Consider the following 25270-nt stretch of genomic DNA (forward strand, 5'->3'; position numbering starts at 1 on the left):
ATTAATCAAGACTCAAAGTTTTGTTTGGACTTTACAAAGGACATCTTTTCTGACAGTGTACTTAGGTGAATACACTTCTCCCTATTTAATGCCTTGCTTGGCATCAGCATCCAAGAGGTCACTGTGATATGATATGTGACTTTGATGGAACATCTTGTTGAATGCTTCATAGAATTTTTCTGTCTCCGTCCTCTGCAATGAATATTGGTGTGCAGGCTGCAGTGATCTTCATATTAGTTTGTTTATTTACAGGGATTGTGAGCATTACAGATTTGGTAAAAATTTAACATGTATGAATATATGGTAACTATCAATCGTATTTACTGAATTAACTCATTCCCCGTTTTTGAATCCAGTTTTTAGAATAATCATGACTCAGTAGTTGATCTTGTGGTGGAGCTCTTGAACGTAGCTGTAGACAGCCTTGGTGTGGTGGGTAGAATGTTGGGCTTGGAGTCAAGAAGAGTGGGATTCTGATCTGTCTCTCAACGCTTACTGGCTTTGTGACCTTGGACCAATCACTTCAACTCTGAGACTATAAAATAAAAATAGTATCTGTAGTACTTTCAGAGTCATAAGGCTCCAAGGAGATAATGCACATAAAGTACTTGGCAAACTTGAAAGCATTCAAGAAATGTTCATTGCTAATTAACTCAGCTGGGTCTCCCTCAGGCACAGTTCTTAGGCCTGTGCTTTGGAAGCCTTACATCTCAGTAAAACATGTCCTCATGGCCCTGCTTCTAACTTTCTTGGCTTTGCCACCATGGCCCAGTTGCCATCTCACCCTGCAACTTCCCTTAGCACCTGGGACCACCTCATCCTATAGCATCCATCCACCTCTACAGACTTCTTATCCTGGAATATCCTTCCCCTTTCTCTATTGGTAAATTCCTTCCAATAACTCCATTTTGAATAGGAGCCCAGGCCCAGCTTCATTTCCTTCCTGACTTTACTTTGGACTTCTGGACTTTGTATTCCTCCCCACCCCACTTTTCAGCTTCCCCTTTCTGTATTGTCATTTGAGGGCAGGAGCTCTCTTTTTGCTTGTATTTGTATCTAACACTTCTGTACAATTCCTGGTATGTAATAAGTACTTAATAAATGCATCTTGCTTAGTCTTGCCTATAGCATCTTTACTAAGAGTACCTTCTTGCCAACATGAATCTCTGGAACAGGAGTTAAGTAAGGTTGTAGAATAAGTGGCCAGATTACTAGTAGTTGTAACTGTTTCATTTCCTAGTAGATGATTAAAATTGAATTTGCAACTGTGTGAGCTACATGTTTCTTTGATCCAGGCTTTGTGATGGGAAACAATGTTTCTACTATCCTGTCACTATTTAAAATTTTCACTTGTATCTTTATTTCATTTCCATAACTGCCTCTTTACCTTTAATAATACCTATTAAACAATTTTTCCTGGAGTAAGTAGGATTTCCAATTATCAGCTATATAACAACTAGAAAGTATAACTTACACTAATTGAAGCATGATAGCATAATGCCATGACAACAAGGGAAAGAAAATTCTTATTTTTCAGTATTGTGTGGTTTAAATATCTCAGGATATTCTTCAGGACCTAATGGGACCCTTTGCTTTTATATATTACTATTGAAGATATAATTAAAATGACCTAAAGGTCATAATGTACTCATTTTCTTTTTAAAGTTTATGGCCTGCAATTTCTGTGTAGCTTCAGAATTTTTTTATTTTTGGTGAGAATATTTTTAACAAACTTGGTAATCTATGGAGAACCTTCTAAGAACAGATTTTCTTATTTATTTTCAGACAAGAGGAGCTGCTTTTTTCATCATTGCTGTGATCTGTTTGTTGTTCTTTGATAATGATGATCTTATGGCTAAAATTGCTGAACATCGTATCCTTTCATAAAAGTAAAATCAAGTCTAGATATTTTTAATACTGCAATATAGAGTGCCAGTGTTAAAGAAAAAGAATTATATCATTAACACGTGTCACAGTCACAAATGAAACAATAAAATTGTTCAGTATTGAAAGTTGTTTCACAAAACTAATAGATTTATTTTAAAATAAATAGAACCTTCCAAATAATGACTAAATATTCTGAAATTGGAGGGAGTTGAAGTAGGAAATTCTATAGAAAAATAACATTTGTTCCCAAGTAATAGAAGTTGGTAGGTAGGTCTAGAGCTAGCTGGAAGTAGCCCATTGGACTGTCCTAAATTAGGCTTACAAGCAGCATGTCTTCAATTTGGCAAGCATACATTAAGTGCCTATTTTATCCCAGGATACTGTGAGAGCTGACAAGCAGCAAACACAAAAGCTGCATAGTTCTTTTCCTGAAGAAGTTTGTATTCCATTAGGAAGGATACAAGATGTATACAGATATGTAAAAACAGGGTACAAAGTGATTTCCCGGGGGTAGAAAGTGGCAATCAGTAATATGGTGCAGTAGAGAGAGTGCTGAATTTTGAGTGAGAAAACCTGGGTTCAATCCTGGCTCAGGTACTTGGTACCATTCTCACCTTGGGCAAGTTACTTAACTCTTTGGACCTCTGTTTCTTCAACTGTAAAGTCAGAGGGTTCCATCTCTAAATGTATTCCCCTATGATTTGATTTGAAAGTAGGTATGATGTTTTATATTTACATCCTCTAAAGTACCTAGGACATACTTTGCATATGTATTATAGGTACTCATGTTTATTCATTCTTTGGTTAAATTTGAACCCATGGGTACATGTCAATTGTCATAAACTGAATTATCATATTGGCAAATGTTAGAAGAACTAATGAAAATTTGGTGGTTAGTAAAATTTGCATTAATGAATTTTATGTACTGTTAAAGAGAAGATTCTTCAAACTAAAATTATCTGTAATGTGATTATAATCTCTGCTACTGGGGAGGCAGAGGCTGTCAGACCACTTGAGCTGGGGGCATTTTAGCTGAAGTAGAACTAGAGGCAATTAGGTTTCCACACTAAATCTAGCACTTAGTAGGAATAACCTCTAGTAGTAGAAGGCTACCAGGCTGTTTGAGGAGGAGCTAGCCAGCACAACTCAGAAAGGGAGCAGATTAGTACTTCTGGATTAATCAGTCAGCTATGATATTTGGCCTGGGAGGGGCCTCTGCAGTTTATTTGCAACTTGGTTGTTTTCCCCTTAATAACAATGTTATAGGTGATGATTAGGTTGAAAGGAAATTTCAATACAATTCCCAGAAAAACCCTATTTAACACGTAATGTCCCTGAGCTGTCCACACCAGACTTGTTTGCTTTTGTGGACTAGCCTTGGAGCCAAAAGACCCTCCTTATGGTGGTGATTGCCATGATTTCTCAGATGCTGATGGATCTTTGACATTTCAAGACCTTTCTGAATCCAAATGTTGGAGAGAAGACTTCATCCCTAGCAGGGTAGTTAAAGAAAAGGAACAAGATGTCTTCTGTTTCAAATCCACACCAGTAAAAAGCATTGGAGCTACCACTAGTAATGAGTAAACATACAGATTGGAGCTTGTGCTTTCTTTAACCTGAGTTTTTTAGCTGAAGGACATCATGACAGTGCTCTGACACATATGCTTTACACAGTCATTGCTTTCTTAGGTGTTGCAGACCACAAGGTATGTCATTTTCCTTACGCTTAAAATACTGAAATTTTTTTTTAAGATTATGTCTATGAAATGAGCATATGTTATCATTGTCAATATGTAGAATCCAGCCTGCCTTTTAAAAGTAATTTGATACTGTTTAAATGGGTTTTGTTTTAGTTTTGCCTTTTGGAGGGCAATTGGGGTTAAATAACTTGCCCAGGTTACATGGCTAGTTTTTTGTGTGGGTGTTAAGTGTCTGAGGCTGGAACCGAACTGGGGTTCTCCTGACTCCAGGGCTGGTGCTTTACTCATTGCGCCACCTAGCCACCCCTAAATGGGTTTCTTGATAGAGTTTTAGGATATTTTATATTATTTTTCCTTTTCCCTCCCTATATACCTTATCTGAGGCTACAGCCATTTCTTTACTACAAAAGTGAATTGGGTAGTCTTTAAAATGTCAAAATAAGTTGTGAATGGTACCCTATTTGATTAGACTTTTTTTTGTTTATATGTCAAGTTTGAAGACAGCAAATTGCTATTATGTTATTAATAGGATTAATGTTCCTAAATTCTACATAAGGAAACAATTCCACTTGAATTTTTCATAATGGAACTCTTATTATAATGCTGTGAAAATTTTAAAAATAAGGACAATCTTCTTATTGGAAATGGACCTCAGAGCATTTTCTTCTAAGCAATAGATTTGGCATAGTATCAGAATTTTCAAGAAAAGTTTGGCTTTCCTTAAACCAAAATAATTTTTTATCTGTAAGTATTCAATCCTGTGTGTTTCTCTTAAGAATTTTATCATTTTATTAACAGGGTGGAGTATTATTACTTGTGTTGGCCTTGTGTTGTAAAGTTGGTTTTCATACAGCTTCCAGAAAGCTCTCTCTAGATGTGGGTGGAGCCAAACGTCTTCAAGCCTTATCCTATCTTGTTTCTGTGCTTCTTTTGTGCCCCTGGGTCATCATCCTTTCTGTGACAACTGAGGTAATAGAAAAAAAAAGTTTTAGTCATAAGTGAAAAACTGAATTTCTCATAAATTTGTTGTTTTAATCGTATACAAGTAGTTTAAATTAACTTTGCTTTTCCCTAAAATCAAGAATGCTCATACATAGAGACTTACAAAGTGCTTCACATCCATTCTCATCTATTTACATTATTTTCTTTTCTATATATGTCCATAATGATCAAATTCTTACTTGATTTTATCTTTTTCATTTTCATATTCCTTTTAGATAGTAGGATTCTGATTTTCTATAAATAGAATTTGAAACTATCTTCTAGAAAATGCATTGAGAATCAAATATTTGTCATATTTCTTTGACCCAGGGAATTGTGGGATATATTTAAATCCTAAATTAGAAGAAGAAAAAAACAAGCAAACAGGTAATATGATTTGGGGAGAAATGTGCAAATGTAGTACATTTTAACATTCACTTTCAAACATCTATGTCTTCCTGCTTGGACATGTTAGTTTTATGCCCAAAGAAGCATTAGCACATTAAAAAATAATGCACAATATATCCCTCACTAGTCGGAATTTCTTTCTTTTTTTAGAGTAAAGTGGAATCTTGGTCTTCTCTCATCGTGCCTTTCACAACGGTTATCTTTTTTGTTGTGGTCCTGGATTTCTATGTTGATTCCATCTGTTCAGCCAAAATGGAGGTTTCCAAGAGTGCCCGCTATGGATCTTTCCTTATTTGTATTAGTGCTCTGCTTTTTGGAAATTTTTGGACACATCCAATAACAGACCAACTTCGAGCTATGAATAAACCAGCACATCAAGAGAGCACTGAGCATGTCCTTTCTGGAGGGGTGGTAGTGAGTGCTATATTCTTCATTTTGTGTGAGCATCTTGTTTTATTCCTTAATTTTCTACTTGTTTAAGATGAGAAAGGTTAGTTTGTAATTGAGAAAACTAGGGAAGAGTGATAGTGCCAATTAAAAGTATAAAATAAATCAAAATTAAGAACTACTATGAAGTATTATTTTTTTTGCTCTTGAAAGTACTTTTATGTGTTTTTTGTATAACAGTATTTTGCTTTGTAGTTCACTTTTGTTGATCATAGTAATCAAATTATCTTACACTGAATTTTTAAAGTTTTAAATACTTCTATTTAATGTTAGCAGTTGGCTTTTGTAAGTATTAGCTCTTTGAAGGAAAGTTTGATGACTAAAGAAAACAAAAGACTTCAATAAAAAATGTGTTTATAACAAAAGAAAAAGAAAATAATTGTACATCTAAGCTGTTTTGTGTTTTGTTTTGTTTTTTTTCATTTTAGCTGCCAACATCCTAGCTTCTCCTTCTAAGAGAGGACAGAAGGGTACTCTTGTTGGCTATTCTCCTGAAGGAACTCCTCTATATAACTTCATGGGTGATGCTTTACAACATAGCTCTCAGTCAGTCCCTAGGTTTATTAAAGAATCACTGAAACAGATACTTGAGGAAAGCGATTCTAGACACATCTTTTACTTCTTGTGCCTGAATCTGGTAAGATTTCTAAGAAGAATGATATAATTTTAAATCTTATTATTAGTCGTTTAATATGAATTCTTAATTTCTATGTTACTAGTTTTAATACATTTAGGAATATGAAGAGAAAAATAAAAATTAAACATTAAAATTTGCTCTAAGAATTCAGGATATGTAAAGTCTTATTTAGCCCCAGCTCAGCATTTCTAGCACGAGTGACTTTTTTATATACTTTAAAAATTGTATTTTTGCTTAAAAGTAAAAAGTTTTGCTAAGCAGGTGAAAGACTGTAAACAGGATTGCAGGGATATGTTCAGCCTACTTATAGGGATATGATTCAAACCTTATAGCAATTCCTATTTGGAATGCTAATTATAAATTGGTCTATGGGGAGCGGAGTCAAGATGGCAGAGTAGAAGCATGACCTCCAAGCGGCTCCAGCTTCTACCTTTCCCAATCAATGTAAAAAGGGGACTCAGAACAAACTTTGGAGCTGCAGAATCCACAAAATGACACAGAGAAGCTAACCTGCTGAGGGCAGGCCGGCAGGAATCAGCCAGTGCAGTAAACTGGGAGCCTAGCCCAGGCCCGGTGAGCTGGAGGTTTTAGTCCCAGGGTGGGCCTGACCAGCCGCCAGCCAGTGGCTGCAGCTGTGGCGGTTTCCAGAATTACCAACACATAGATACGAAGGACAAAGTGAGAGGTCAGTGCATTGTGGACTTTGGGACCCAGTAAGTGGGAGTGCGTGGCTTTTGTCCCCAGGGCGAGAAGCCACTGAGAGGGCCCACAGCCAGCCAGAGCCATGTGGCAGCTTCAGCTCCTCCCCTGCAGAGTATAGGGGGACCAAGCAACCAGTCTGAGGGGTAATCACTCTTGCTTTAACCTGCTTGGATCTGGATTGCAGTCTAGGGTGGAGGTCCTGGGGCATGTGTCCAGCTTGAGAGAGCCTGTGGAGGCTTCAGAGAGGGCACCCATGTAATACCACCGGCAGCTGAGAAAACCCCAGCGTTTGGGACGAAAGTTCCCCTGTTTAGTGGTAGAGTCCTGTGGCAAAAAGCCCAGGGGTCAAGTGACTGAGGGGCGACATGACCAGCCAAAGGAAACAAAGCAAACAGAAGATTCCAACATTAGACTCCTGGGGACAAAAAGGAGCAAAGCATGGAACAGGAGGAAGACAGTGAAGTCAGACTTCACCAAAAGCTTCAAAGAAAAATACAAGCTGGTTACAGGCCATAGAGGACCTTAAGAAGCAGATAAGAGAAGTGGAGGAAAAATTGGGAAGAGAAATGAGAATGATGAAAGAAAATTATGAAATGAGAGTCAACAGCCTGGCTGAGGAAAATAACACCTTAAAAAATAGACTAATTCAATTGGCAAAAGAGGCTCCAAAAAGGCAATGAGAAGAATGCCTTAAAAAGTCGAATATGCCAGATGGAAAAAGAATCTCAAAAGCTTACTGAGGAGAATCATTGCTTCAGAATTAAATTGGAGCAAATGGAAGCTAATGACTTTATGAGAAATCAAGATACTGTTAAATAGATCCAAACAAGTGGAGGAATAGAAGGCAATGTGAAATATCTTATTGGAAAAACCCCTGACCTGGAAAATGGATGCAGGAGAGATAATTTAAAAATTATTGGACTACCTGAAAGCCATGATCAAAGTAAGAACCTAGAAATCATCCTCCAGGAAGTTCTCAAAGAAAACTGCCCTGATGTTTTAGAATCAGAGGGGAAAATAGAGATTGAAAGAATCCACCAATCACTTACTGAAAAAGATCCCAAAAAGAAAATTCCTAGGAATATTATAGCCAGGTTCCAGAATTCCCAGACCAAGGAATATTACAAGCAGCCAGGAAGAAACAATTTGAATATTGTGGAAACACAATCAGGATAACCCAGGATCTGGCAGCTTCTATACTGAGGCTTGGAATACATTCCGGAGATCAAAGGAGCTGGGATTAAAACCAAGGCTTGCCTACCCAGCGAAACTGAGTGCCATGTTTCAGGGGGGAAAATGGTCATTCAGTGGAGTAGAGGACTTTCAAGCATTCTTGCTGAAAAAACCAGAGTTGAATAGAAAATTTGGCATTCAGATACAAGAAGCAAGAGAAGCATGAGAAAGTAAACAGGGAAAAGAAATCATAAGGAACTTATCAAAGTTGAACTATTAACATTCCTACATGGAAAAACAACAGTTGTAACTGATGAAACTTTTCTCAGTATGAAAATAGTTGAAGGGAATAGAAGTTATATATATATATATATGTATATATATATATATATATATATACATACCGTGTTTCCCCAATAATAAGACCTATCCCAAAAATAAGCCCTCCCCTTACTGTGTAAGATTCCTCTAAAATAAGCCCTCCCCCGAAAAGAAGCCCTATTGAGATTGCTACTGTAGTGAAGGTGATCCCCTGCGCTATACGCTACATTACGGTACCCTCTGTATGCACCGTCCCCCCCCCCCCCGCGAAACACACGCCACGCTCCGAGCTGGATCCAATCAGAGCTGCAGCAGTGAGCGTGTCATCCTGTTCTTCCCCAGTGATTTGCTTATTGAATAAAGGTACATTTTTTTGTTCACATTTACCTGTTTATTAAAATTGCTGTCAATGTTCATTAAAATAAGCCCTCTGGTGTTTTTCTGTCCAAAAAAAAATAAGACGACAGAGTCTTATTATCGGGGAAACACGGTATATTCATATATATATGAGGGTATATGGGCATATGAATACATATGTGAATGTGTGTTTATATGTTTACAGGTATACATAGATAGAGGGCACAGGACCAATTTAACAGGAAGGGATGATACTTAAAAGGTGAAATTAAGAGGTGAGAGAGGAATATAATGAGAGGAGATGGGGAGAGACAATGGGGTAAACTATCTCATGTAGAAGAGGCAAGGGAAAATGGTTACAATGGAGGGGAAGAATAGGAAGGTAAAAGGGAACGAGTCAACCTTATTCTCATTGAATTTGGCTTGGGGAGGGAATGAAATACACACTAAATAGGATATCTCACCCTACAGGAGAGGAGGGCGGAAGGGGATGAGAGGGGGGATGATGGAAGGGAGGGCACAGCCGGGGTGGGAGGGAAGTTGGAAGCACCCACTTTAGAAAAGGGACGGGATCAAAGTAGAGAATAGAACAAGTGGGAGGTGGGGATAGGAGGGAGGGAAATATAGCCAGTCTTTTACAATATATCTACTATGTTATTTTTTTGCATTAGCTACAGGTGTACAACATATGCTGAACTGCTTATCTTACCAGTGAGGGTTGGGTGACAAGGGAGGAAGGGAATTTTAATTCAATCTTTAATTCAAAAGTTTTAAAATCAATTGTTTAAATATATATACTATTATTAATACTATTTTACATGTAATTGGGAAATAGGATATACAGTCTCTGGGGTATAGAGATCCACCATGCCGTACTGGAAAAGTCGAAAGGGGTATTGGAGAAAATATGGGAGAGAGCAGATTGGAGGAGGGGATGTCCTGTGGGACTGCTATTTTGGTGTGATGGGTAGGGGAAAAAGGGGGAGAAAATTTGTAACTCAAAATCTGGCAGAAATGAATGTTGTAAATCAGAAGTTAAAGCATTTGAAAAATGGAAAAAAAAAAAAGAAAGATGAGGGAAAGGTTTTAAGAGAAACCATTTGAACTGGGCGTTGAAGGATATATAAGTTTGCAACAGCCAAAGATTGAGGAGTAGGTCAGGGTTTTCTGAGTAGAGAAAATAATGCGAGCAAAAGTACATCTGGAAAAGCAGAGAAGAATAAACAGTCTGATTTAGACATGACATTTTGGTCCAGTCAGGCTGATTACTGGGAAACTCCTGGTTTGAAAACTTCCTCTACTATAGAACAGCAAACTGTCTGTATCTTATTTCTTTGTATATTATTTCTCTGTATCTGTCTTGGAGAATGGCCTGGGTCATAGAGAGAGGTTAGGTGACTTGTTCATGATCCTACAGTCAATGTGTATTGGATATCTACATGGTACAGACTCCAAAGCTAGCCCTCCATAAAAAAAATGAAAATAAAAAATAAATTAAATAAATAAATTGGTCTATGTAAAAATTACAAATTATTACATACATAGCTGTTTGTTAAAACGGATCCCTATGACCTGCTATTTCCTTGCACTTTATTAGCCTGATCCTAAGTTATATAGAATCACTAAATTTCATAACTAAAAAGCACTGGAAGCTAAGTGAAATAGAAAGCCGGAAGACTTTTGTTAGATATTTAGCATGCTCTGTGACAAGCAGTTGTCATTGAAATGGAGAGTGTAAATAAAATTTATTTCTCTTGGAGCTTTTTATATACTTCATCAAAGTCTAAATTATGCGATGCTTAATGCATTCCAGTGCAAACTTTTTATAGCACTCCAAGATAGGAAGGTGGTTTACATTATCTCATTTGAGTCAACATCTTAGTAGTGTGTCCTCAAAAATTTGTTAAACTCTCACTTATTCATATTAGTGGGAGAGGTAGGAGGGAGCTGTTGGGAATTTGTGAAAGTTTGATTCATTAAAAATTTTTAATATCATTCTGTTACATGCAAGTATATTGAGTCACACAAAATCTTTTAAAATGTTGACAGAGAGGTGTAATGGGAATGCAAATTTGGAAGATCTTCCCTGCCCCTAGGCTAAAGGGCACCTGAAGCCTGGGGTGGGAGGCTTGTTTTTCAGTAGATACTTCTTGATTGGCCAATGAGTCAATAAGGTTGTTACATTCTCTGAGCCAGGAGGAGGCTATATAAGCCCTGATGTGTAGCTTTGTTTTGGGGGCTCACTTTGAGAAGTGTTCTGTGATTTGATCTGTGTTCTGAAAAGCCGTTGTCCAGAGCCCCCCTGGCTTTGAAAAACCCAGATGTTGACTGGGTATGGATGTAATGGTTGGACAGTTTGGAAATCTGTCTACTTGATCTGTTTCTGTCTTGATAATTCTGCCTGTATGCTTTGAAGTTCGGGGTGCTGACCTTTTTCCCCTGAACAAGGACGTGCTTGGGGTGCTTGCCGCTACAAAATGGCGTCACAAACAAGATCTGCAGAGCAAAAGGAAAGTATGGGGACTGGGATAATTGTTTGTTTCCCAGTTGTGGTAGCTGTGATTCTGTGAAGCCATGGAGCAGGAGAAAAGAACGGCCTGCATGAGGACTTCGCTGAGCTGAGAGCGAGAATGGTGAGCTCCCTGCATCGGGACCTGGGCAGAAGCCAGGAGCAGCCTGCGGGAGGAGAAGGAACCCAGGAGTTCGGAATTCAGCCACCGGAAAAGATAAGAACTGAGCAGCAAAGCAGGGGCACTGAATGTGTTTCCTGGCTGCATCCTACAGTTTGGGACCCTGGGGGAGAATGGACTTGTGACTATGGTGGGTGGGATGAAGTGCCTTGGATCCCCAGGGACCCCACCTTGTTGGTTTTGTTGCCCAGCCCCATCTCTGTACTTGGAAGCAGAGGCTGGAGCTGTGTGAGGGGAAGGACATCCCCCTCCCCCTAAAAGAACTTTATTTGGCCTCTTGTTTTGAATTGAAGTGATAATACAATGTACTTACTTTGTGTTTGTTTAAGGCCCCATGGCCACTTTGGTAACTTTAGTTCTGTACCTTGAAAATGTGACCTAAGAGATGTTTAGTGCTACTTCAAAAGTAAATTGTCTATGCTATGGGCATGAAAGATTTTGGGGCCGAATGTAATGGGAATGCAAATTTGGAAGATCTTCCCTGCCCCTAGGCTAAAGTGCACCTGAAGCCTGGGGTGGGAGGCTTGTTTTTCAGTAGATACTTCTTGATTGGCCAGTGAGTCAATAAGGTTGTTACATTCTCTGAGCCAGGAGAAGGCTATATAAGCCCTGATGTGAGGCTTTATTTTGGGGGCTCACTTTGAGAAGTGTTCTGTGATTTGATCTGAATTCTGGGAAGCCGTTGTTGAGAGTCCCCCGGCTTTGAAAAAACCCAGATGTTGACTGGGTATGGATGTAATGGTTGGACAGTTTGGAAACTGTCTATTTGATCTGTTTCTGTCTTGATAATTCTGTCTGTATGTTCTGAAGTTCGGGGTGCTGATCTTTTTCCCCTGAACTAGGTAAATGATATACATCTGACTGATTAAAGTAAGCTTGTTAACCCATTTTGAGTTGCTTTCCTTTAACAAAGCAGATCCAAGAACCTGTGGTAGCTGCAAACCCTGAGGATGCTTGGGGTGCTTGCTGCTACAAGAGGCGGCCAGGTAGCACAGTGAGTAAGAGTACCAGCTCCAGTGTCAGGATGACCTGGGGATCTAATCTGGGCTCAGACACTTAGCACCCGCCCAGAAACACCTGGCTGTGTAACCTTGAGCAAGTTACTTAACCCCAATTGCTTTGAAAAAAAAAAAAAGATTAAAAAAAAATAAAAGGCAGCAGTGAATAGAGCACCAGCACTGGAGCCAGGAGGATCTGAGTTTAAATTTGGTCTCAGACACTTAACACAAAACTAACCGTTGTGACCTTGGGCAAGTCACTTAACCCCAATTGCCCTACCTTCCCCCCTTCAAAAAAAAGCAAAAAAAAAAAAGAATCAAAAAAAATGTTGACAGAGATCTTGTTGGATTAGTATTAGTAATGAAAAACCAGAGTGCTTAAAGAATTTGTTCAGGGCAGCAAGGTGGTGCAGTGTATAGAGCACTGGCCCTGGAGTCAGGAGGACCTGAGTTCAATTCTGGCCTCAGACACTTAACACTGGTTGTGTGACCTTGGGCAAGTTACTTAACCCCAATTACCCTGCCCTCCACCCTTCGGAAAAAAAAAAATTTGTTCTTTTATAAAGGGTAAACATTCACTCTAGGATTCACCTTTTTTTTTTTTTGCATTACTTCCTAAGGAAACCCTGTTTACTGGTATTATACAATCTGATGATTTCACCAGATATTTTGAATTAGCATTGATAGAGGAAATTTTCTCATCTGGAAATTGGTTCCCTCTACCACCAGAACCAAAAGTCCAATTCTAGTCACCTATCGTTATTAAGTTCCTAAGATCCATACATTCTAGGTGACACACTTAATGTTCCATAGTGCCTAATTTTGTGCTTCACACATTGAGAGATACTGATATAAAATATATATAAATAACATGTGCTTAGAATCATCTTTCAAAATACAGTTCAAACTCTTTTTGAGTTAGATCTTTTTTATCTTTCTGAATTAGTGATTATGTAAATATTGTTGTTAAATATGACATGAGAGTGGTTTAATAACACTCAAGTGACTCTGTGAGAACATTGATTTAGATGTTCCCTCTAATGATGGGACTCAAAACAATTCTGGCCTCCTTATCCTGTGCAGTTTTTATACCTGTACTTCCATAAGTTGAAATGGGGGTCTTCCAACTTTAAGAGGTCCTGGCCTCACTTATACCTAATGAGGTGAAGATGTTGGTGGAACACTGGTGGCCCCCCCGTCTGTTACACCTTCTCACTATAGGATGAATTCAACTTCTTTTTTAATCATTTATTTCCCACTAACATCCTTGACTCTAGTACTTCAGAGTTACTTATGTGTTAAATGTTAACAGTCTGTTCATACTCAGCCATTCAGTTGTAATGTTGCTTGTTTGACAGCCATACAACAGCATTGGTGGGTTCTTAGTATTTTTTTTTACAGGTACACCATTTAATATTTATTATATGCATTTTATATACATTATTTTTCAACAGCTGTACTTTTGCTATGTGGTACAATCTTAAAAATTTGCTGATTCATAGTTTGTAAAACAAAAACCTTACAAAACTCATCAAAACTTGCAAACTGATCAGAAAAGTTTTGTGGAAGACTAGAAAAAATACTTTATTGTCTTAATCATGCATTACACAAACAAAATCTTTAGTTACGCTGTAAAATTAAGCACATCTGAAAAAATAAAAACAGGGATAACTAGTCCAAACACAGCAGATTTCTGAATCCTGATTCAACTACTTTTGTGTCCTATTTGTAATGCAAATATAACATTTTCACTCCAAATATTTTTTAAACAAGATAGCGTTTCTGGAATTGTGGTAAACTGAGATATGTAACGGGAGAAAAATAACTTGGTTTGTAAATTAAACTATGAAATTATCAATTTTTAGTCTATTTTAGCCTGTTCAAAGAATGCCATAATAGATATACAGGGCCCTTTAGCACATACATAAAGGATATAAAGACCAACAAAAAAAAAGTGAAATAAATAACAATAGGCCATTAGAGTAAGATGGGTAATCCTTGATAAATAAACTTGTAAATACAGTAAGATATACAAAATATCACATAGTGATAGGATGCCAAGATTAGTTTTTTGTTTTTGTTTTTGTTTTTTTTAATTTTAAAGAGTTCATTGGGGGTGGTAAGCCCCAGTGTTTCATTTTAACACATCTTTCTTTACAGTCCTTTATTTATTTATTTATTTATTTTTTTAAGCAATCGGGGTTAAGTAACTTGCTCAAGGTTACACGGCCAGTTAATTCTGGGTGTGGTGCTGAGTGAGTGTCTGAGCCCGGGATTCAATCTCCAGGTAGTCCCAACACTGGAGCCGGTACTCTTACTCTCTGAGCCACCTGGCCGCCCCCACAGTCCTTTATTTATGAAGACAGTTATGTGATGATGATGATGATGATGAATTAGCATCCTTATGGAAGGATTTAGCTGAGCTGTATTAGGCAAAAGAAGGGAAGAGTGGTTACACGGCAGCGGGTCAGTGAGATCTCTGTGTTTTAGGGTTCTATAATGCAGAAAAAAAACATTATCAATACAATCTTCAGCACTGTTGTGACAGGCTAAATATATAAAAAGACTTCTAAAAACTAGAATTTTATCCAAACATTTTGTGCAACTAATGCTAAAATATTTTAAGTTAAATTTCCTTTTCTTTAAAGCAAAATAAATTTAAAAGGGAATCTGTGGCATTCAACTGATAAACAGAGAAGATCACTAAGAGATGAAAAGAAAGCTACTCTTGGAGCTCACTTCCCCCCACGAGAGCACCACATCCTAACCCTAAGGCAGCACACAGAGTCCAAAATAAGTCTTTTTGTAAGATCAGACTCCACATTGGCTTAGACACGTAATGAACAGACATATGCTCAGTTCATATCCAGTAAAGGCTACAAATACTGGTTTCCTTTTTTGCCCCCACAAAATACAGTAATTACAGTTAAATGAATGAGCCTGACATTATTCAAGATGTGGTGATTTTCACCAATTTATACCTGCCCCAAAATAGCCTTTGCCTAGGCAGATCATACGTAGTGTCTTATCAGTAACCTCATTGATGGCAGTGATGCATTATTACTGTATAGTAATATGCTCTTATATAGTAAAATGCTCTTAGTATTTTTTAACAGCTTTTGTGAGATATTTGAACTTTGCAATTTAAGATTTAAAGCCTAGGCTATAGAGAGCTAATCCCAGAAGCAAGAAGAAAGAGCTGAGTTCAAGTCCTGCTTCTGACATACATTGACTGTGTGGCCATGGACAAGTAACTTAAACTGTTTTGTGTTCTAAACAATTTTAGTCTATAAGAAAAGGTACCAGTCTACATTAGTAAAAGCAATTTCTTCATCTGAGAGTCCCATATACCAATGAAATACCAAATGAAACAAGCCTAGTTTGTATCCTTACATACCATAATATCCCATTCAAACCTAATAACAACCCTGTAAGATATAACAGGTATTATCTATCTGTATTTTACAAATGAGGAAACTGAGTCCTAGAAAAGGTAGTCATTTGCCTAAAGTAACACTAATAAATGTCCAAGGTGAGATTTGGACCTAGGTTTCTCCTCACTCCAAGTCCATGTATACTGCCCTCTGTAGTATGCTGTCATACATTTAAAGGAGCAAAGTTAGATCATACTAGACAGTATCATAAAATAAGTGTTGCATAAATAGTCTGGAAGTACTTCTTGTATAATTCTAAGGAAATTACATAAAACTAATATTTTACTAACATACTCCAAATTGTTGTTTCTAGGTTTTTACCTTTGTGGAATTATTCTATGGAGTACTGACCAATAGCCTAGGTCTAATATCAGATGGATTCCATATGCTCTTTGATTGTTCTGCTTTAGTTATGGGACTTTTTGCAGCCTTAATGAGTAGGTGGAAAGCAACCCGTATTTTCTCCTATGGGTAAGTACTTTGATTTGCATTATCAGTATGTTACTGAAATCAAATGACTAAAAATAAATCTTAAACACAAAATCCATCATGAAAAATGGTTTCATAAATTTTTGTGGTAGTTTTCAGATCTTTTTTCTTTCACCAATAAATCTAAAGGCATAGGATTTAAATTTTAAGTGCTTTACTCTAGCTTTCAAAGTTTGCACTACAAAGAAAGGAATGTCAGAGTGACTTTATATAAGAATAGTAAAATACAAAAAAGATTTTTAAAAAAGAAATATTTAATTCTCTGCCTACTTAAACTACTTTTAAGTAACATGGTTTCTGGAAAATTTAACTGAACATGTTAGGCCTCTCAGTAGGACCTCATTATATTAGTGTATAGCTCCTAGTTTTATGGAATTAGTATCAATCTCGATGGTGGAATATGAAAAAATTTATGGTGGCACATAAAGGCAAGTGACCTTTTAAGTATTAAGGAAAATTTTATAATTCTCACACTATGTACTTTTTTTTTTTTAAAGCAATAGGGGTTAAGTAACTTGCTCAAGGTTACACGGCCAGCCATTTCTGGGTGTGGTGCTGAGTATCCGAGCCCAGATTTGATCCAGGTCATCCCGACACTGGAGCCGGTGCTCTTACTCGCTGAGCCACCTGGCCGCCCCTACACTATGTACTTCTAAACATAGAATTTAGTATGTTGTAGCTACTGAGAGAGAATGTTTGAAATTATGACAGATAAAGTGGGAACAACACTAGTGATTTGACCATTTTACTCTTCTTTTTCAATGCTAAACTTTTCACCAGCATGAGATTATAAATCTGAAAAATCTCAAAATATCTTCCTCCAAATCATCTTAAATCTTATTATTTGGAAACTTGAGGATAATTTTGGATGACCTCTGTTTTAGAGCTCACCTAAGGAGAATGAGATAAGGTACTAATATTATATATTTGACCTGCTTTTGACAGGCACATCAACCCTCTGCAAAATATTTTAATTTCCACATAGGTTATGCCTCAAATTTTAGATCTATTTTATGTCTGTTGACATCTCAAAATCAACATGTCTTAATCTAAACTATGCCCATATCTTAATCTAAATCCTACCCTTCTCTTCTCCAAAGCTTTCCCCAGCCACCTTAATCCAAGCAGTGCTTCCAGAACCTTATTAAATGTGAACGCTTGGATAGAAGTCTTAGTGACTTAGCAGATCTAATTGTCTATTTGTTAGAAAAGGGAATGGCAAATGAAAAAGAAAGTCGTCATTGGTCAGGAGATGATAGATTTCAAACTTGTCACTGCTAATAACGTAGTCTTTGTACCCACCTAAGCATTGGTTACTTTAGTATCCAGTTTTTCACCTGGTACTTAATCTCATTTGACCTCTTCTCTCCCTTGGATCCCCAGCATTAAAACTAACTAGATATGACTTTTGACAGTAATATCCTGTTTATGGTTGAATATGTTGTTACACTTGACTGCTAATCATGCTAATAATGCAGTTTTTGGACTAATTTTGACTTCATTTTTTTTTTTTAAAGTAGAGAAGGTTTCAGAGAGAAGCAATAAGAACTAATAAAAGTATGGTAAACTGAAAGTAGAAGAAAAAGAATTCACATTATTTAACCTAGAAAAGGAGAACTTGGAAAGTTTCTTTGGGGCTATTTTCAAGTATTCAAAGCAAATTTTTAAAGAGAAATTTTAGGAAGGATGCTAACTCACTACCTTCTTAGAGGTATTAAACAAGAGAAAATGGATTTGAAAGTTTGAGTAGACAGGACAATCTTGATTTCCCAAACAAATAAGCACTATATTAGACTATCAGAAGACATTCTGCTATCATCTATGAAGAGAATTGAAAATAGGATCCATAACCATATGTTTTAAATTGTTGGAACATTCACTTCTGTGTAGGCAGAGAGCAAGACTAAATAACCTCTTAAAATTCTTTCCTATGTCTTATGCTGTGAATCTGAAAATCTTAACCTACATTATACAACAGAAATTGATACATAGTATGAATCAGTACAGTGCAACACATATTAAAATATGGGCAAATCAGTGTTATACAAGATGATACTATTTTTTTATATTCAGGGAAGTTTTCAGTATTTGAAAATGTTAAATATAAGGGAATACTATTTCACTGAGAAAGTGGGTAAGGGATTTTAAAACCTTGTTTCTATTCCCATTTTCATTAATTATAAACTACAGAAATTTGTACAAGCCTGGCAGTCTCCATTTTAGTTTCTACATCTGTCAGTATAAGAATATTCTTGTTAAATAGAGCCTTAAAAGAAAAGAGCATTAAAATTGTTGTTAGTTATTTGCGTTATTAAAATTTGCCTCTTTTTTTGTCCTTTTTTTAAAAAAATGTACTATTCTCTTTCAGGTATGGCAGAATAGAAATTCTCTCTGGTTTTATTAATGGACTTTTTCTGATGGTTATAGCTTTTTTTTTGTTTGTGGAGTCAGTGGCTAGATTGATAGATCCTCCAGAATTAGACACATACATGTTAGCGGTAAGTATTTTTAATTTACTTCTGGATTCCTATTTGCATAATGATTAAAATTAGCATAATTTCTATATTAGCATATTTTCATAACTTTTTAAAGTAATCTTTGCTAAAATATTTGAGCTGATAAAATAGTAAAATAAATGAATCTATAGGCAGTACTTTATTTTGACTTAACAGATCTCTAGTTTAAACATATATTTTCAGTTTAATACTTCAGTTGATCCATAATTTGAGTGAGTATTTAGTATCTCAGGCAGATTATTTTTGTGTCCTCCCCATTAGTTCTCGAATCTAACTAAAGACCTGTCTGCTTTCCTATGGATCTTTCTAACATTTTATGCACACCAGTGCAGCTTTGAGACTGTTTCTTGGAAAATCATTCAAGGGATGAGAGCTAAAGAGTTTGAATGACATAGTGGAAAATAATTACTTTTGATTTTTCAGATACTGTGGGGGTATCCAGCCATATAGCACCATTGTAAGAACATCTGTGTTCAAAAGATGAAGTTTTGTTTCTTAAAGGAGTTTTTAGTCATTGAAAGTGCTGAATAGGGATGGCTAGGTGGTGCAGTGAATAGAGCACCGGCCCTGGAGTCAGGAGGACCTGAGTTCAAATGCAGCCTCAGGCACTTGACACACTTACTAGCCGTGTGACCTTGGGCAAGTCACTTAATCCCAATTGCCTTCCAAAAAGTAAGCAATCAATAAAATAAAAGAAAGTGCTGCATAATTTCCCAATTGCATCCACCAAATCTCTTCCTTTAGTTTAATTCTGGTTCCAGTTTATTAATCTGAACAGCCTGTCCAGAATAAACATACTGATTGTCATTTGAATTGAATGTCATGATCTAGCAAGAACACATTCATCACTTCATTTTTCCTTGATTATTAGCAGATCTCTTCTAAAAAAATTTACTTTCTCTATGAGATGGTACCATTTTATTCTTGGTATTGTCAATTTGTCAGTTGTCAAAATTGACAATTATGATGTCATTGGTATATGAATGCAGGGAAGAAACCTTGTCATTTTTCCATTTTGGTTTTGCATGACCATGGCAAAAACCTTTGACAAACATACCAACCTTGGAAAAACATAGAATTGTTTTATGCTTCATTTAATATAATCAAAAGATAATTGTACAGAGTCATCTTTATGAGTCTATCAAGGAATTTTGTATTATCTTAATGTGTATAAGAGACATCTTATTGAAAGAGAATATTAAGGCTACATTTTACTCCTTAGTCATCTGGTAATCAATAAACAGTGGAGTTTTTTGTATTCTCTACTTTTCAGTCACTTTTATGTGACCTTGAAGATATGGTATATATGGCAAGTATATTCTTCATATACTTACTTGCTCAGGTTCATCTCCTTCAGTTTCATTCCCTCTATAGGGTGTTAGAGTGCAAGTGTGGTGGGTTCCACTCTCACTGGTGCTTATATTATCACTAATAATATGCCATCCATAGAAATATTTTTTATCTACTTCGCTTCCTTCAAGTTTTATCTATAGACGCTTTTGGAACACTCTAGCTAAGTTCAATTTTATGCTAACCTTTCTGCAGATTTGTCTTGACTTCTGATGGTTTTCATCATTTTGTAAGGTAATACTAATTGTTATCTTCCTCCAGCCTTATCTACAGTGCTTTGCAAATGAGCTCCTATTTTAAACTGATATTACCCTTGGCTACCAATCCTTTCTGCTTGACAAGGAGATCGGGTTTTGCAGCCTGAGGTGATTTCTGGGTTCCTTTGGCCTCTTCTATGCAGCAGCGATTTTCCATCTTTTAAGTTTCTCTTATAAACCATGGCCCTGAGCCAGTTACTTAACCACTTAGTGCCTTAAGTACCTAAGAAATCTAAGCTGTGGAACAGTTGTGCTTTATTAGGGGGAGTTTTCTAATCAAGGATCCTAAATCTAAGAAATTACAGGGCTTTTTTTTTTAAAGGGTTTTTTCAGTGTTGATGCTTTCTTCAATAGTGTCTCTTCATTTTTATTACTGTGGAAACATGAGCATATCCATTTCAGTTTGTATCTGTTTGTCATCTTTCCAGTTCCATCTGTAGGTGCCATGCTGTTGAATTGATCTGACTTAGTTGGATCTCACTTAATGTTTTCTTTAGGCTATCTTCTAATTTGATATTGATTTTAACTTATGTGTAAGTCAGTGACTGAATAGATGAATTCTGAAATGACTCTCATGTCTGTATTGAATCATTTACTTTCATTATAATATAGTCAATTTTGGGCTCTTCTTTTAAGAAACATTCATGATATATAGGCATAAGGATTCTGATAGTCTTCCAGTCTTCTGTGTAATTTTTTTTAACTGGAATAATATTTTCTGATGTTTTGCTGCCATACTCTGAACCCACTTTCACACTAAACTCACACAGTATCAAAGCCCATGTTTTCTTGGTCTGAAGAATCTTCTCAATTCTGTGGAGAATTTCTTTACTTCTTCATTCTCTGTGATAGATGTTAGCCTATAAACTGTAGCTATCCTTTTAATGGTCTTTTTGCTCATATTTATCATGAGTGCTGTAGGACATTATGACCAAGTGTTCCATGAAGCTGTTTTCTTGTTTCTTCATTCCCCCTCCCACTCCCACCGCCACTTTTTCCAAGGAGAACCTGTCTATAAGCTATTTCTCTATTTAACACAACTTCTTTGTCTTATTTTATTTATAATAAGAAAGTTGATATTAATATAAATGCTTCCTCCTGAGGTATGTTAATTCAGTGATTATTAGACAAAGAGCTAACATTTTGAATTCTGCAGTTAATATTTATAGATTGTCTTAAAAGCTGTATGTTTTTTAGCACCTTCAGCTTCCTCTTCTGCCATCATAATTTTAGAAAAATACTACACAGTATTAAAGCCCATCTGATTGTCCTTATTTCATGGGTTTCCATAATCCAAAAATCCATCACTCAGTGGCTGTTCTTGCTGGCGCTGAGCTTTCCATCTTTGGATAGCAGGTGCAGTTGGTTACCTGAAACATAGAAGCTTTTCCAGCTTGGCCAGACCTGCCAGATCTTGTACTCTGATGGCAAAGCCTGCAGGAACCATAGGCTCACTGGACCAGCATAATGAAGAATCACAATAGGACTTTTGTGGAAGATAGCAAGTAGAGTAAAAAAGTATAGATAGGTATTTAAATCAGAAGATCTAAATTCAGACAACTGTTTTGCTAATTATATGTGTTACTCTGGGCAAGTTGTTTATAAAATTTAGGAGTTAGACTAGAGAATCCCTAAGGTCCCTTATAAACCTAAGTCTAACTGTTATTAAATGTCTAATACATTTTCAGAAAAACATCTTGTAGTGATCCTTTTGAAAATAAAGGAATTCTAGAAACTCATCAGCTTAATTACATCAGTTCTATTATTATATATAATACCTTTTTTGAACTTAAAAGGAAAACTAAGGGAATGGGACAGTAAACTTTTCCTTTTTTCTCCATTCTCACCTTCTGGGAGCCCACAGGCTGAAAGTAAGTAGGAAGCCTCCAATCCCCCAAATCCTGCTGTATAACTGCTTCTTGGCTGCTGATTTAGAATAGCAGCTGGTAGGGAAGAAAGGAAAGGAATATAGTATTTGTCACAGGTGAGAACAATTCCTTACATACAGAGTTAATCTCTCCTCTTTCTCTGATGTGCCCCATCCCTTGGAGGTGGGGGAAAAAAGAAAGTATCCTGAAAAAGGTTTTCTGGGTGATGCCAAGGGGTAAATCAGTACACTCTAGGTTTCTTAGCATTTTTGTAGTGTTCCAACTAACAATTTCAGCCCTCACCTAGTTCATAATTAACAGGCAACAAATTGTGTTTTCTTTTGTTTTAATCAACTCCTGATAATTGAGTTGGTACCCCTGGAACACATTCTCAGAATTATTTCAGTCTAACAATGGTCTAGGGCCTGATAGAACCTGTGTACAGTGACAATTAGGAGCTGTGGAAATAATTTTTCTTATGGATGAGATTCTTTTATTGCTTGTCCTTTATCAAAGACAGAAATGACCTGTGTAGCACATTTCTATAAACTGAGTTTTTTTATTCACTAAAATTGCAATTCATAAAGTGGCAGTGCCAAATAGGCTCATGAACACACTGCAGTTTGCAGTGGTTTCAATTGAACTCAAACCATAAGCAGCTCCTTACATGCAGATCACTGACAAAAGCATCAGAAAAGATCCAGAATTCTGTTACTGTAGGTATGACTTTGATCACATCACTTAAATTCTGTCTCCTAATCTGTAAAATAGGACTTTTATGGTCCATTCCAGTTCTGAAGTCTGTGATCTTTTTCCTTTCTGATGTTTTCATGGAACCTTAAAAACAAAGGTATTAACTTTGTAAGAAAGGTTTGTTTTTGCAAATAATTTTCAGTTTTAATTTATTCTCCTGGAATATACGTAGTCTGTAGTTCATCTTATAAAACTGAATATAGCATATTCCTATTGACAGATATAAAACAATACCTTCTAAAAATGTGCTATGCAGAACTTATTCACTGACCATTTATCTGACCTGTGGGGTGATACTACAGTTAAATTATGTTCAGAGGGTTGTTGGAATCTGACATATTCCAAAGCATCCCTTGTGTGGGTTGGCAACAACAGATATAGCAAAGGCTAGCTAGGAAGCCATTTTAAAACTTTCCCCCATGAACTATTAGAAACTCCATTCAGAATTTAGTATATGCTTAGCATGTTGCTGATGACATTCATTTCCTTACTGCATTCTACCTTCCTATCTTATTTACAGAGGATTCCTGGGGCTATTTGCAAATCTGTACTATTCAACATGTATATTCTTATTTACATAATCTAAAGAATTCAAATAGATTTTGCCACACAACCCCTGATTATAAGTATTAACAAGGTTAACGCAGAATACTGGGAAATAGATTGTGAAGCTTAATTTAATTGACTCTTTTTTTGTATGGATTAATTAGAAAATCTTTATTCCATCTTTTGTTGGAAATCTTTTTTAAATGTAGTACTGTGCTTTTCCTGCCATAGTGAATAATGAATATAATTTAATCTTTTTGTGATTGGACATTTCATAGTAATCATTCTAAATATCAGTTATAAAGTCTCTTACTATGATATAAATACCAAAGACATAGGATCTTAAGATGTATACTGACATATCATGATAGCAGACTTCTTAAATAAATCTAATATTTTGGATTTCTTTTTATGATTTTTCTCTTGGATAAATTGAGCATGAGGAAAGGAATGTTCTGGTTAGTTTCTTTTTGAAATGATTCTTTTTACTATTGTTTTTACTTCTATTTATTGTAATAATGAGACCATCAGTATAAAGGGTTTGATTATCTTTTTCATCATACTTCTAAATTACTAAGCAGAAAGTTTCTACTAGTAGTTATGATTTTACTGTGCAGTTATGTAATACTAGCCCATAATTAAGTTAAAATTGAAAAAAGTGTTATTTTTCTAAAAGTATGTCATTATAAGTATGCCCTGCATAACATTGCCCTAATTTTAATATATTATAACCAAATCCCACCTAGTGTTACAAGATCCTACCTTGATGTCCATCCATTTGCACATTTATGGAATTATCTGTCCCCTGTAATATCATGTTTTCTTAGAAATAATTAACATGTCAGATAATATACTGCTGCTTTTTAAAAAAAAGAAAGAAAGAAAAAAGCACCTTTTCATGAGTGGTCTGGAACTTGCTGTGGAAGTAATAAAAATATAATTTCGGAAAATAGGCCATACCTTCTATTATTCAATTTATTTTTTTTTCATTTTTTCAAAGGTAATTATCCTTAATTAGGAAAGAAGATGTTAGTGTTACATATGGAATTTTTTTAAAACGTGAGATAGAAACATTGTAATCAGTATATTTTTATCCCTAATCACTTTCTTCCTGTATAAGCTGAACTTAATTTCTCAGATGACATATTTTAAATGTAGGCTAAGAGAAAAAAAAGTTCTTTTCTGGTATAAATCTAGTAAAAGAGGGGAAAAAAAGCAGCACAACTTGTAATGACCCTTAGGATTTCTAGCTGAGTCTTACCTTTCCCAGGTCTTCAGTGCGCATACTGGCCACGTCCTGCAAGTTCACATAAAGAAGTTGAGCCAGTGGAAATGGAAAGAGGCACAGCTTTATTGACAGGACTGTTACATCTCTTCCTCCATTCCCTCCAACCCCCTCATGCTCCAGCCCTTAAATCCCCAAAGTGCACTTGCAGAGCTTGTGGACAGCTCATGAGGGAAGGTAGGGGGAGCCAATCAGAGAGCAGGGAGGCTGTGTCCAGAACAGCTTGCATACTCCTGCGCACTTACCCTTAGTCCCCGAGATTAATCTCAAGGTAGCAGGGTAAATTGTGTGACAGCACACAACCTGGGCAAGGTTAGGGTGCCCTGACCACAGATGAGATCAGCACATATTGCTGATTGCTCTGTATCCTGTTACTTCAGACCTGAACTCAGAGAGGCTGCCTGAGACCCAAAGAGGGGCTATAGGCCCCAACAAGTCCCCCTTCCTTTTAGGTGCGGAGCGCCAAATCTT

The 25270-nt window shown here is 36.5% G+C and overlaps 1 protein-coding gene across 2 annotated transcripts in view; it reads left to right on the forward strand.

Annotated features, from left to right (window-relative positions):
- The window catches only part of SLC30A5 (solute carrier family 30 member 5), a 74990-nt gene that overhangs the window by 30308 nt on the left and 19412 nt on the right, over positions 1 to 25270 (forward strand). For both annotated transcript variants that reach the window (XM_069096455.1, XM_069096454.1), the window contains 7 exons: positions 1786 to 1873; positions 3517 to 3593; positions 4386 to 4556; positions 5127 to 5415; positions 5852 to 6060; positions 16049 to 16206; positions 18593 to 18722. In XM_069096455.1, coding sequence (XP_068952556.1) covers positions 1786 to 1873; positions 3517 to 3593; positions 4386 to 4556; positions 5127 to 5415; positions 5852 to 6060; positions 16049 to 16206; positions 18593 to 18722 — 1122 coding nt within the window. The remainder of the gene's footprint in view (positions 1 to 1785; positions 1874 to 3516; positions 3594 to 4385; positions 4557 to 5126; positions 5416 to 5851; positions 6061 to 16048; positions 16207 to 18592; positions 18723 to 25270) is intronic.

Source organism: Petaurus breviceps, unplaced genomic scaffold, assembly GCF_028583685.1.
Source record: "Petaurus breviceps papuanus isolate PSGF00001 unplaced genomic scaffold, PetGlider_PUasm1.0 229, whole genome shotgun sequence".
Lineage (NCBI taxonomy): Eukaryota > Metazoa > Chordata > Mammalia > Diprotodontia > Petauridae > Petaurus > Petaurus breviceps.